This window comes from Chelon labrosus (assembly GCF_963514085.1).
Source record: "Chelon labrosus genome assembly, chromosome: 17".
In the NCBI taxonomy this organism is placed as follows: Eukaryota; Metazoa; Chordata; class Actinopteri; order Mugiliformes; family Mugilidae; genus Chelon; species Chelon labrosus.
In genome coordinates this window covers 16,177,102-16,191,282 of record NC_140350.1, presented here as the reverse complement: position 1 = coordinate 16,191,282, position 14,181 = coordinate 16,177,102, and the positions used below count along the sequence as shown (strand labels likewise).

The following is a 14,181-nucleotide window of genomic DNA, read 5'->3' as shown; positions in this document are numbered from 1 at the left end:
TGTCTCGTGACCAACTCACCATGAACACACTTCACCAGGGGCGGAGTGGGGCACTAAAATCCACCGGGAAAATTCTGACCGCACTGGCCGCTATTTGCGGAGAATTTAGTAACGTCAATGATTCTGATAAGCTCAGGCCGGTCGCGTTCGCCTCGCGGCCGCTCAATTTGTGATAATAGGGGAGTATTTGGCCGCTATTGGCGGAGAATTTAGTAACGTCAATGATTCTGATAAGCTCAGGCCGGTCGCGTTCGCCTCGCAGCCGCTCAATTTGTGATCCGCTGCGTAAATCCTTCGGCCGCCCGACCGGGAAAAGTCCCAGATTGCCACTCCGCCCCTGCACTTCACCGATGATCTTACTCACGGATAACTGGTTCTCTCTGCCCGACTCTGGCTGGATCAGCAGGTTGCAGGATGTGTGGCGCGTTATACACGAGTGTTGCCAACAGGGACGGTGTAGGGTGCCCTCTGGTGGACAAACTATACAACGCCAACACTCATGACATGGTTGAAGGGTGTTTCGTTTTTATTTTATTTTTGAAATATTCATTTATCGGCCATTATAAATGCCGATACCGATAGTTTGGAAAATGCCTAATATCGGCCGATAATATCGGCCTGCCGATAAATCGGTCGGGCTCTAGTTATTATAGATTAATGGATGTGAACCCAGGCTTAGGCTTGGGCTGTTAGCACTTGTTACCATCATCCAGGTAACATTCATTCAGGAGAAGTAGGGGCAGGCAAATAGTCTGCTGACTGAAGAGCTCACCGTAGGAGGTGGAGCTGGCAGATGGAGCTGTTCAAGGGTTCAGCTTAGGGTCCAGGCAGACAGGCAGAGCAGTTCAGGGGGTTTGCTCAGAGGCAGGTGGAGCCATGGAGGGGGTTTGCACAGAGGCAGGGTAGGATGTTACTGAAGTTCGGGAGGTTGGCCCAGAAGCTGGAAGGTTGAGCAGTTCCAGGGGTTGGTTCAGATGCCAAGCTGGCAAGTAGAGCCATTCAGTGGGTTGGCCCAGAAGCAGCGTAGGCCCGCAGAGCAGTTCAGGTGGTAGGTCCAAATGCCGAGCTGGCAGGTGGAGCCATTAAGGGAGTTTGCACAGAGGCAAGGAATGCAGGCAGAGAAGTTCAGGGGGTTGGGGCCAACCTTGCAGGGAGAACAGTTCAAATGGTTGTTCCAGAGACTGGGATTGTAGGTGGAGGTGTTCAGGGGTTGGCCCAGAGGCAGCATAGGCAGGCAGAGCAGTTGAAGGGGTTGGCCCAGGTGACGGGCAGACAGTTGGAGCAGTTCAAGGGGATGGCCAAGCTGGCAGATGTAGCCATTCAGGTGCTTCTCCCAAGCTGGCAGATGTAGCCATTCAGGTGCTTCTCCCAGAGGCCAAACTGACAGGTTGAGCCATTCAATGATTCAGCCCAGGGGCCAAGCAGACAGGCAGAGTGGTTCAGTGGTTGGCCCAGAAGTCGAGCTTGTATGTAGAGACATTCGGACTTTCAGCCTTGGAGGCCATGCAGGCAGGCTGAGCCTTGCAGGGTACCGAGCATGGGGCTGGAGGGCAAGCCAGCTGAGACCTCTGGGAACACAAAACAACAGACAAGGAGCTAGGGAAGAGAGAGAAACAGCGATTGACATCAGTACAGCTTTTAAACACAAAAGTCTACCAAAGGTTTTAGCATAGATCCCAAAACCTCTTGCTAAAGAAGGAAATCTAGAATTTGACGCTTGTTGTAATGTGGATCTGTCAGTAACTTACAAAAGTCAAGATTGCAGCTTTGGCACACCTCAGACAATAATGGAAACTGGTTAGTGAACAGCTGACCAGGAGGGAAGGTGGAGCTGTACAGGGGCCTGGCCTGGATGCCAAGCATGTTTTACTATAAGTTCATCAAAAATGCCTTCCATCTTTTATAGCAGCATGAGAACCATTAGCCATGACAACAGATTACATCATGTTGCATCACAGGTACCTGAGTCAACCATTCCCTTTAGAAAAGACCTGGTACCACTTCATATAAATAAATATAACTGCAATCAAGGAAGACATTCTCTTTGGCAGAGATTAACTACCGCAGGTCAGTCTTCATTCAAGATGTATGACAGTTGCAATTTAATTAAGGTTTCAGTTTTGTTGCTGTATTCTGTCTACATTATCTAGTAAATGCATGATGTTTATGTGTTTTTTTGGTTAGTCACGCCTGTAATTGAGTGTCTCTATCATTGCAGGCTGATGGAAAACTACACATACAACAGCGCCATGCTGCAGCTGGAAGGATTACAGTTCTCCAAAGACTCTGTGTACCCTGTCTTTCTCTTCTTCTTTTTCTCCTTCATTTTTATCATGGTCGCTAATGCCGGCATTTTAGTTCTGATAGTCATTGACAAGAACCTTCATCAGCCCATGTATCTGCTTTTCTGCAGTTTGCCAGTGAATGACATTATTGGAAATTCGGTCACTGTTCCCCGTCTGCTGGTAGATCTCCTGCTGCCTCCATCTGAGCGTCTCATCAGTTACTATGAGTGTGTGGTCCAAGCTTTCGTCACCCACATGTTCGGCACTGCTTCCCACACCGTCCTCATGATCATGGCTTTTGACAGATACGTGGCCATCTGCAATCCTCTGCGCTATGGTGCCATAATGACCAACAAGATGGTAATGAAGCTGACAGTGTCTGCCTGGGGAGTGGCCTTCCTTCTGGTCACGATTCTGCTTGGTCTGACCATCAGACTGAACACATGCAGAACTCTGATCACTAATCCTTACTGCGATAATGCCTCCTTGTTCAAACTCTCCTGTGAGAGTGTGGTCATCAATAACATCTACGGTCTCACATTCACTGTGGTTTTGTTCTCAGGTTCTATCGGCAGCATGGTTATCACCTACACTAAGATCACAGTAGTGTGTCTGACCAGTAAAAGCAAGTCTCTGAACAGTAAAGCCTTGAAGACCTGCAGCACTCACCTGGTCTTGTTTCTTATTATGATATTCAGTGGACTGTCACTCATTACTCTGCATCGTTTCCCTCAGTACGCAGATTACAGAAAATTCTGCAGCATTTTGTTTCATACTGTCCCCTGCAGCCTCAACCCCATTATTTATGGAGTTCAGTCCAAAGAGATAAGAAAGTACTTGTCAAAGTTTATTGTGTCAAAGAAAATTTCACCATAATCAGGAAGACCTCACTCTCTTTTTCTGTCTCTGTATGACCAGTCTCAATCAGATGTTTCTGCCCATATGAGCTGGGTTGCGCTTCAGGTTTGTTTCTTGCCACCATTGCCCCAGTGCTGCTCTGAGGGTTTTAGTCTCCAGGTTTTGTAAACTACAACTACATGAATGAATATAAAGTAATCAAAACTAAAAGAACGAGTTAACCCCGTTATGACAGAACTATTTTGTGGCAAAAAAAAAAATAAATAAATAAAAAAAGGTTTAACAAATAAAGATGAATGTTTATTTCTAGAGATCTGGGAGAAGTACATTAGTAAGTATGTTGCTGACCATAGGACACTCTCTCAGATGATTTTTGTGGTAACTTTGTCACCTCTTTTTGAAAATTGCCAGCGTCCAGAGTTGACCCAGAAGTTAAGATATCTCAACAGCTTAAAAAGGTACCATAAATTATTTGGATGTGCTGAGCAGGTTTATACAATGAATTTAAGAGCTTGCTGATGCTGCTGAAATCAGGGATTTGGGAAAAAAATTCAAATACTTGATGAGAGACAACAAAGTTAACCAAAATCCATCAACTTGTGAGCTGTCTTTACATATTTCTCTAAACTGTGGCCTCAATGCAATTACAATAGAATTCAAAGGAACCCAGTTGATGTTAATGCATGTCAGTCATGATTCCCTTACTTCCTGCCCTCTCTTTCATTCATTCATTCATTCATTCATCTTTTGTAACCGCTTGTCCTGTGAAGGGTCGTGGGGGGCTGGAGCCTATCCCATAGACTACTAATGTACCCCACCCGATGACAGGCAAGAGGCAGGGTACATTAGTAGTCTATGGACATGGTCGCCAGGGCTAACACATAGAGACAGATAATCATTCACACCATTCACACTCACACTCACACCTATGGCATGCTATTGACATTTTCTTACTGGTTCTTTGTTAAAGGGGAACTCCGGCGCAAAATGAACCTGGGGTTAATAACACATGTGTACCGAGTTCGACCGTTCTCTGGTATTTGTTTTCATGTATTTGTTTTGTTAGTCAAATGTGACCAGTTTTCTTGCAAACCGCTATTTAGCGTATAACGCTAGCCTTCGGGGCACACCGACACATAAAAAGAAATCGCTATTTCTATACCACTAACAAGGCTCACAATATCACCACACTTACACGGTAGCATAACTAGGGTCTCTACATGTAAACCGAAGCATTGAGAACTTTGCAAGTATAGAGGCAGTTTATTAAAAAAGGAATACAGTACCGTTCGCGTCCGGCTCGCTTATCCAGGCGGGCGCCATCTTGGGGAAACTGAACTGTCTGTTGCCGGAAGAAAGCACTGAGAGCACTGAACGAAGAGAGCTCAGTTTCCCCAAGATGGCGCCCGCCTGGATAAGCGAGCCGGACGCGAACGGTACTGTATTCCTTTTTTAATAAACTGCCTGTATACTTGCAAAGTTCTCAATGCTTCGGTTTACATGTAGAGACCCTAGTTATGCTACCGTGTAAGTGTGGTGATATTGTGAGCCTTGTTAGTGGTATAGAAATAGCGATTTCTTTTTATGTGTCGGTGTGCCCCGAAGGGCTAGCGTTATACGCTAAATAGCGGTTTGCAAGAAAACTGGTCACATTTGACTAACAAAACAAATACATGAAAACAAATACCAGAGAACGGTCGAACTCGGTACACATGTGTTATTAACCCCAGGTTCATTTTGCGCCGGAGTTCCCCTTTAAGTTCATGTTTAGTAGTGGTTAGAGAACATGTTCACATATCACAGGCCCACTGCGCCATGTACACAGTAATGATGGATAGGTCAAATGCAGGAAATAATTTCCACATCTGGGATGAGTACAGTACAGCAAAATGAGAACTAACACAACTCTAAGGGTTTTAGATGAACACAGATAAGTGCAACAGCTAATCTGTCAAAGTTAGACTTCCTTATTTCATGCATCCTATCCTTTTCTTATTATCTCTTACTAAAAACAGATAATGAGGAAATGTAATTCATTGATTTATTGTTAGTCTGACAATACTCACAGTACTTACTGTAAAGTCACAACTATTGCTATTCAGTCTATCAGCAAATTAAAGTGAGACAGCACTGTGCTTCTATCTCATTTGAAAAATAAAGTTTTAAATACATTTATCATGACCACAAGCATTTTTGCATATATCTTGCTAAACTCGAATGCTCAGATTAATGAATTATTATGAGTAGCACAAATTCTTTTGACTTCTGAGCAATGAACCATAAACCTTTATTAAGTGCTACTTAAAATAATTATTCACAGGTACGTAAAATTCTACAGTTTCAACATCATTTCTGTCTTATTTTAACTCCAACATTATAACACTGCAGCAATATGGAATTACTGTAGTAAGTTAACGCCTAAGATGGGAACTATGGAGATTCTAAAGGTTTTAGATGAATGCAGACAAGTGCAAAACTAAGTCTTATCCTTTTCATCTCTGAACATATTAAAGATACAGATAATGCTAAAATATAAGTTATTGATTCATTGTCAGTCCTACGTATGCCCATAGATGAAATACTGTACAGAGCAATGACAGTACTTACTGTAAAGTCATAACTATTGCTATTGACTAAACTCTTCTGTTCAGCGTGTTGATCTTTTAACAAATTAAAGAGAGTGAGCACTGTGTTTAGGTCTCATTTGAAAAATAAACTTTGCAATTACATTCATCATGGCCAGATGCAGAAATACCATTGTGATAATTTATTTTCCAACACCTGAATGCTAAAATTAATTATATTGAGTAGCGTAAACTCAAAATCAGTTTAGAAGTCCTACTAACTTAAATACATTGAGTAATGTTGGATATCAGTATAATCCATGTTTATTTCTTTTCAGTTAATATACAGAATTTAAAGGTGCCATGTGTAAGAATTGAGGTAAAAATATCCAAGTGTCGTAATACCAGTTTCGGCCATGGAAGGCGGTATGCGGGCAATATAACCGCCAGCCAAACTACTGATTCTCACGGGACCTATAATGATCTTTTATGTATACCAAGTTTGATTTTCATTAGCAATACCTCTTCTAGCAATTAAGTAAGTTATCATTAGTCACCAAAAACATTCGGTCTCATTACACCTTGCAATGTTTTCCGTTAAGTTTCGTGCGTCCATTTGGGGTTCATTATCATCGAAGACATTTCAAGCTTCTTAGCTAATGTTACATTTTAGCATCAGCTTGGTAGATAGCCTAACAGCATAGATATATATACTGACTAGATGTCGCCTTGGGCATCGAAGCATACGTCAACACCGCCGCCATCTTGAAGCGGGGATCTGAAGCGCCAAATTAGTTTTCCCGCATTCTGATCAACTCTAAAGGTGCCGGACTTTTGTGCTGCATATGGATGTTCGAACGAAAGAAACGAAAAAAAACAAACAGCAAGGGATAACATTTCACAGGTGAGAATGTGTTTTATGACATTGAATGTTTATTAACGTATATTTCTGGTTACGAAATTATATTGTTTCAGTGTCATGTTTCAGTCCTTTGTCGACGACCGCATGTAGTTAATCCATGCTAACGTTAGTTAGTTAGTTAGTTAGTTACCCATGCTAGTGCAAGTTTTTTTTGCCAGTTATGAAAACCAACAATGAACAGAATGTATTTATATCAATGTAATATGATGGTAAGATGTTGGAAATTTGTCCACACAGTTGTGTCATTGTAGTTTGTAAAGTAATTTTGCTCGATTTATGATGATTTAATTTCTGCCTAGATTGACGCTAATGCATTAAAGGGGGTTGGATCCCCGCGGCAAGATGGCGTCTCTATTGACGCATTCGTTGAGAAGCAGTAGTCAAGGCGACATCTAGTCAGTATATATATCTATGGCCTAACAGGTGAAAACCGGATCGGATCTGCGGGTAGAGCTAACTATCAAACGCTAACAGCTACGGTTAGCCATTGCTAACATTAGCACGTTTACCGAACAGCCTTCGAAACATTTTTATGTTATAACTTCCCGAAAAACTACACCAACATATCAAACAAACTTCTAGCGAAATACTAACAGCATCTTACTTACCAATCCAAAAGAAATGTTGCAAGTTCGGAGTCGAACCTCATTTCTTTCATGTCCATCAGTTGTCTCCAGCGATGGAAAGCAGTGCCAATATTCACTCGGGTTCTGTTCCTTTTTTTATCCGATTTTATTTGTGCTTCCGAGTGCGTTTTTTTCCCTGCAGCGGGTGGTTGTGGTGGTGGTAAGGGTCTCTTGCCAAGGGCTTCAGCCATTCTTCCGCTCTCTTCCCTGAACTGAAATGTAGGCCTAGTAGTGGGCTGTACTTTCCACACGATTGACATCAGGTTCAAGTACGCCCACAAGCCGTGCAAGTTATTCGTGTATTGTAGTTTGGCTGGCAGTTATGTTGCCCGCATACCGCCTCCCATGGCCGAAACTGGTATTACGACACCTGTCGGGCTGTAGCTAGTAATTTAGCATGCTAATTCAGGTTGATATCTCTGCAGCACTATACCTTGTCATTTTTTTTAATGGCATCATCGCCCTTATTTCTTCTCATTCTTTTGATGCTTGTAGCTAATTTTTTGGATATTTTTACCTCAATTCTTACACATGGCACCTTTAAATATACTCTGAATTTTTGAATAATATGAATTTTCTTTTAATTAATTATTTAAAATAATGATTTCATAAACATGTAATTTATGTCTTATTTTCACAGAATAAATGTACTCCTGTACATCGACATTAAGACGCAGCAGTGATGTGGAAATATTGGGTTAAAATGAGAACAACTACAGTTCTCAAGGTTTTGGGTGGACACAGACAAATGCCCAACTACTTTGTCAAAGTTAGAATTTTTTATTTCGAGCATCTCCTCTATTTAATTTATTAAAGCATTTAAAATAGATAATGGCCAAATGTAATTACAAATATACTCAGAATTTAAATATACTGAGAAGTTTTGAGTAACTGAGAATGCTGGGGTTAATTATATCGGGGTCTAATTGAAAACATGTTTAACGTTACTCCAGTTTACAATTTTATATCGACATTATAACACAGCAGTCATGTGGAAATGATAATGCCTAAAATATTTTATCATATTTAATAAAATGTTTCATTTATTTTAGGTCAAATAATTGTTAGTCTATATCAATTCAGTAATTTTAAAAAAGAATCCCTAGCATAATGAATCATGTATTTGATTAATAATTGGTTCTATAAAGAGACGCAAGTTTAGAAAGACAAGGTGAGAAAGATCACTGCACGAATATAAACAAAATATATTGGATTTCATTACATATTTGCTCACACTGGAAGTGTCGACTTGATTTTAGTTTAATTTTTTGCTCACACTTCGTATTTACCTGCCAGTGCAAACATTGTTGAGCCAGGTTTCTTCTTTCACCAGAGTGCTGGGGTTAATTCTAATGGGGGTTATTTGAAAACTAGGGCCGGGACTTTAACGCGTTAAGATTAATTAATTACACAAAAATAACGCGCTAAACATTTTTTACGCATTTTAATCACACTTATTTTTGCACCGCGGAACGTTTCTCACTGGATGAGTTTCGGCGGACCGATTATACTGGAGCACCAACTAGCGTTCATTACCATACATAGACATATATAGATAGACGCGTCATTGACTGTGGAGGGACGTGCCTAAAGCGCCGCCATCTTGGTACAGGGCTAGCAGAGGCAGCGGTGCATGTATATACGAAGGAAAGAGGTACTCCTCAATTTCAAAGTAGAATTATTCGCTGAATTTTGGACCGATTTCCAAACGTATTGATCTGTTAAAAATGTCACACATGTAGCTATGATAAAAATATGGTTTTACTACCCAAATACAAATTTTACTTAATGTTATCAACAGACTAGCTTCTGATAGAAGATTGTAAAGAAAAGATGCCGGACTTCAACTGAGCGATTTATGATCACTTTTATTGTGTAGAAACCCTATTCCTCCATAGATGTAATGCACTGTAGGAGCGAGTGGCCCTGTTCCAAGATGGCCGCCCTGTAGGCACGCCGCTCTAGTAGACGGCAGCGCTCAATGACGCGTCTATCTATATATATAGATAGACGCATCATTGAGCGCGTATATGTCTATGGTAACATAGACATATAGATAGACGTGTCATTGAGCGCGTATATGTCTATGGTAACATAGACATATATAGATAGCTGCGTCATTGAGCGCTGCCATCTACTAGAGCGGCGTGCCTACAGGGCGGCCATCTTGGAACAGGGCCACTCGCTCCTACAGTGCATTACATCTATGGAGGAATGGGGTTTCTACACAATAAAAGTGATCATAAATCGCTCAGTTGAAGTCCGTCATCTTTTCTTTACAATCCTCTGTCAGAAGCTAGTCTGCTGATAACAATAAGTAAAAATTGTATTTGGGTAGTAAAACCATATTTTTATCATAGCTACATGTGTGACGTTTTTAACAGTTCAATACGTTTGGAAATCGGTCCAAAATTCAGCGAATAATTCTACTTTGAGATTGAGGAGTACCTCTTTCCTTCGTATGTTCATGCACCGCTGCCTCTGCGAGCCCTGTACCAAGATGGCGGCGCTTTAGGCACGTCCCTCCACAGTCAATGACGCGTCTATCTATATATGTCTATGTTCATTACTTCACACAACAACAAACCACAGTGAACATGAACGAAGAAGCTGATGAGACCGCTTTGGTTGGCCCCGTGGATGGGAAATATGCTATTGCTACACTTAATGGCAAAATTGCACTGGTCTGTTGGACTTGGTTGAACAAAAATAGACAATGTTTTGTTGCTTAAGCTTATGTATTCAGTCATTATTCAATGGTATACTAAAAATCCATATGAAAAAAATTACTTCTCACTGTTCTCAGGTCAAATATTTATATGCGATTAAAATGTGATTAATTTCGATTAATTAATTACAAATTAATTTTTAATCGAGTCCCGGCCCTATTGAAAACATGTTTAACGTTACGTAATTGTTTGGAAGTTCGCTGTGCTTTTCAAAGTTAGACAAGTTGAGGCAGGGGCGTAGCACCAAATTCTGGGCCCTGTACACTCTTAATTTCAGTGAGCCCCCATCCCTGCCAGTGCACGAAGCCTGCGAGTAAAAAAAAAAAAAAATTGGGGGCATTTATTTATAAATAATGACTGGTTCTTTCATTCACCACCTGAATTGATGCATTTGGCCTACTTGCGCTCAAACATCTATAAACATTAGGCTACATCTGGTTTGTGTACTAACGTTTTGATCCATGACACATTTTGATTTAAAAACATTTATTCTTGACCAGGAGCCAACAACTATACACAGAGAATCAAATCAAATAAACTATCTAATCTTTCAATAAAATTGTTCTTCAGCTTGCAGAAAAAGAAATAAAGCCTTGCTAAAGCGTTACACGAGATGTAAGATGTAATTTACATCCCAGTAAATGCCCACTGACTCTGGACTACGACAACGTTTACGTTAATTGGATGCAGTTACACAACAAGTAAACTCGGTTCACCTTTCGGACAGAAAGCAGTTAACAGTTGCTTCCCCTCATTCTGCCCTATTTATTTTTCTTTCTGCTCTTTCTTTTTCTGGTACCCCAATTTGTGTTTTTTGGGCGGCATGATGACAGCTAGCCTCCAGATCATTCATTCTGCGCTCACTGACGTACTTGTCGCCGGCCGCTGTCTATGGGTGGACTAAACCATTTTGCGTCTCCAAGAGGGGGCCCCCAGAATGTCCAGTATGTTGGGAGGTCTGTGACACAAAGTTCATTCTCTGAGTTGATGTTATCAATATATTTGAAATACATTATGTCACCAATTAATTGGAGGGCCCAATTCATTCATTAAAAAAAAAAACAATCAGGATTTTCATGGGCCCTCTCCCTACTCGGGCCCTGGGTAGGGAGGTCCCCTTTTCCCCCCACTACCACGCCCATGAGTTGAGGCCTTAGACTGTGAAAAAAAAAGTCAACACCATGAGAGCTCTTCTAAAGTGAAGCCAAAGCAGTGGATGGTCTCTTGGGCCAAACTAAAAGACGTCAAATATATTTTTATTAAAGAAGGTATCTGTCATTTTAGTAGTTAATATAATGCTGATGTCCAAGTGACTGAGAAGATTAATTTTAGTTATTATATTTATAGAACCATGAGACCAGAAAAAAACAAAATAAGTGCGGTGTAAATCCAACATTTCTTAGGCCACGTCCACACGTACCAAAACGATCTTTTTCCTCTCCGTTTTCGATCATCGTTTCAAGAAATATCCGCGTCCACACGGATCCGTTTCAGCACGACCCAAAACGCTACTTCATATTCCAGGCCTATAGGTGGCGCTGTTTCAGTTTCAGAAATTCACCAAAAACTGAGAGGAAGAGGCGGAGCATGCGCACAAATCTTCAGCACTGTTTACAAATCGCCTTTTTTGCTCAGCGTGGTGGCACAGGAACATAATATTTTGACCTAGTAACCCTAATAGGCTCAATATCTTCTCCAGCATGAAAACTAGCATGTAGTCCGCCATTGTTGTTGATGTTGTTACGAGACGTCTCGCGGGAGGTGGAAGGCTGCTCGGGAGTGTGGCGATGACGTCATCGTTTTCCCCGTATTCGCCGTCCACATGAAAACGCAAAAGCTGCGTTTTCGAATTTCTCCACCCTGGGACCCGTTTTCAGAAAAGTGCGTTTTAGGGCTATGCGTTTACAGGATACGTGTGGACGAAAGGCCAAAACGATGAAAAACTTCTGCGTTTCGGCGTTTTTGCGTTTCCGTGTGGACGGGCCCTTAGTAACTGGCAGAGCAGAGCGCAGTATTAATTAGTGAGTACACAGGAAGTGTGGATGGGTCACTGATAACGTACTGGGGTTCAGCCTGATTGCCGAGCAAGCTACTGGCAAGTGAGGCTATTCAGGGGGTTGGCCCAGATTTCATAATGTCATTCCACAGGTATCTAAGTCAACAATGAAGCATGATTCCCTTTAGAAAAGACCTGGTACCGCTACATATATATATAACTGCAACCGAGAAAGACATTCTCTTTGGTGAAGGTTAAGTACCAGCAGGTCAGTTTTTATCTAAGATGTATGACAGTTGTTATTTAATTGAGGTTTCAGTTTTGTTGCTGTATTCTGTTATGGAACTACATTATCTGGTAAATGCATGATGTTTATGTGTTTTTTAGTTAGTCACTCCTGTAATTCAGTGTTTCTCTGATCTCTATCATTGCAGGCTGATGGAAAACTACACATACAACAGTGTCATGCTGCAGCTGGAAGGATTACAGTTCTCCAAAGACTCTGTGTACCCAGTCTTTCTCTTCTTCTTTTTTTCCTACATTTTGATAATAGCTGTTAATGTTGGCATTGTAGTTCTGATATTCATTGACAAGAACCTTCATCAGCCCATGTATCTGCTTTTCTGCAACCTGCCATTTAATGACATACTGGGGAATTCAATCATGGTTCCCCGTCTCCTGGTAGATATCCTGCAGCCTCCTTCGGAGCGTCTTATCAGTTATTATGAGTGTGTGGTCCAAGCTTTCACTACACACATGTTCGGCACCACGTCCCACACCGTCCTCATGATCATGGCTTTTGACAGATACGTGGCCATCTGCAATCCTCTGCGCTACGGCGCCATAATGACCAATAAGATGGTGGTGAAGCTGACAGTGTCTGCCTGGGGAGTGGCCTTCCTTCTGGTCGCGATTCTGCTTGGTCTGACTGTCCGACTGAACCGATGCAGGACTCTGATTACTAACCCTTACTGTGATAATGCCTCTCTGTTCAAACTGTCCTGTGAGAGTGTGGTCATCAATAACATCTATGGCCTCACGTTCACTGTGGTTCTGTTCTCGGGTTCTATCGGCAGCATGGTTATCACCTACACTAAGATCACATTAGTGTGTCTGACCAGTAAGAACAAGTCTCTGAACAGTAAAGCCTTGAAGACATGCAGCACTCATCTGGTCTTGTTTCTTATTATGATATTTAGTGGAATATCAATTATTGCTCTGCATCGTTTCCCTCAGTACTCTGACTACAGAAAATTTTGCAGCATTTTGTTTCACATTGTCCCTGGCAGCCTCAATCCCATTATTTATGGAGTTCAGTCCAAAGAGATACGAAAGTACTTGTCAAAGTTTTCTGAGTCCCCAAAAGTTTCACTGTTTCTGAAAAGATAATTTCCTGGATTATCTGTGTTTGTTCTTATTTTTAGGAGCATGCTCGTGATCATAAGCTTTTACATTGCAGCAGTGTCTTAAAACAATAAAGGATAATGCCTTGGGTCATACAGTGTTCTTCAAAAATATTAACAGTAAAGGGATATTGATACGTTTGCTGCAAAATATTTCAAACAAAATAAGACTTTCTCTACTGTTGTCTCATTACCATGTTCTGATGTCAAATCCAAATAAGTTTAAATTAGTAAAATGTAAATTCCTATTTATTGTTGACATACTTTTGGCAAGAAAATGCAGCATTCTAAGAGAGTAGTTTGAGAGTAGCCTCATAGACTAAACCAAATCAAAGGTCAGTGCCATTATTAAGTTTTATTACTTTAAACTCAAGTATCCTACTTTAATAGATTGACAGTAGATGTAACGTAAAATAGTAACTACGCTTAAGACATCTTTACCTTGTTGCTCTTTGAGTTCTTCATACTTTTGAGTAACTTCTGGATTTTTGGACAAAATAATTATTGCTCAGTGTTCTCCAGTGCTTCACAGCTTCTACTTAAGGAATGTGCAAAATAATGTTTATTTTCGTTATTCATATGCTGCCATTTTATATTATGAATCTTGATGAGAAAATTAATAATGAGAAAATGAACAGAAAAAAAAAACAAATGCTTCCCTTTTTCACTCTTACAGCACAAGTATACAAAATCGATATCTGTTACAAACTATATGTGATACAAAGCAGACTGATTGTGTAGCATTCCAGTGGCTTAGGTTTAAAATGGTAGCCACGAAATGCAATGTTCCCAGGTATG

General features: G+C 41.0%; 2 protein-coding genes across 2 annotated transcripts; both read left to right on the top strand.

Annotated features, from left to right (window-relative positions):
• Positions 1-2,166: 2,166 nt before the first annotated feature.
• Positions 2,167-3,283, top strand: LOC311502549 (olfactory receptor 8D1-like). The gene has a single exon (XM_084564822.1). The coding sequence runs from the start codon at positions 2,223-2,225 to the stop codon at positions 3,159-3,161; it is 939 nt and encodes a 312-aa protein (XP_084420948.1). The 5' UTR covers positions 2,167-2,222; the 3' UTR covers positions 3,162-3,283.
• Positions 3,284-11,587: 8,304 nt separating this feature from the next.
• LOC311502197 (olfactory receptor 8G17-like) lies at positions 11,588-13,369 on the top strand (the record flags this gene model as incomplete). Its single annotated transcript, XM_084564323.1, has 1 exon — positions 11,588-13,369. The coding sequence occupies exon 1, from the start codon at positions 12,419-12,421 to the stop codon at positions 13,367-13,369; it is 951 nt and encodes a 316-aa protein (XP_084420449.1). The 5' UTR covers positions 11,588-12,418.
• Between the last annotated feature and the right edge of the window lie 812 nt (positions 13,370-14,181).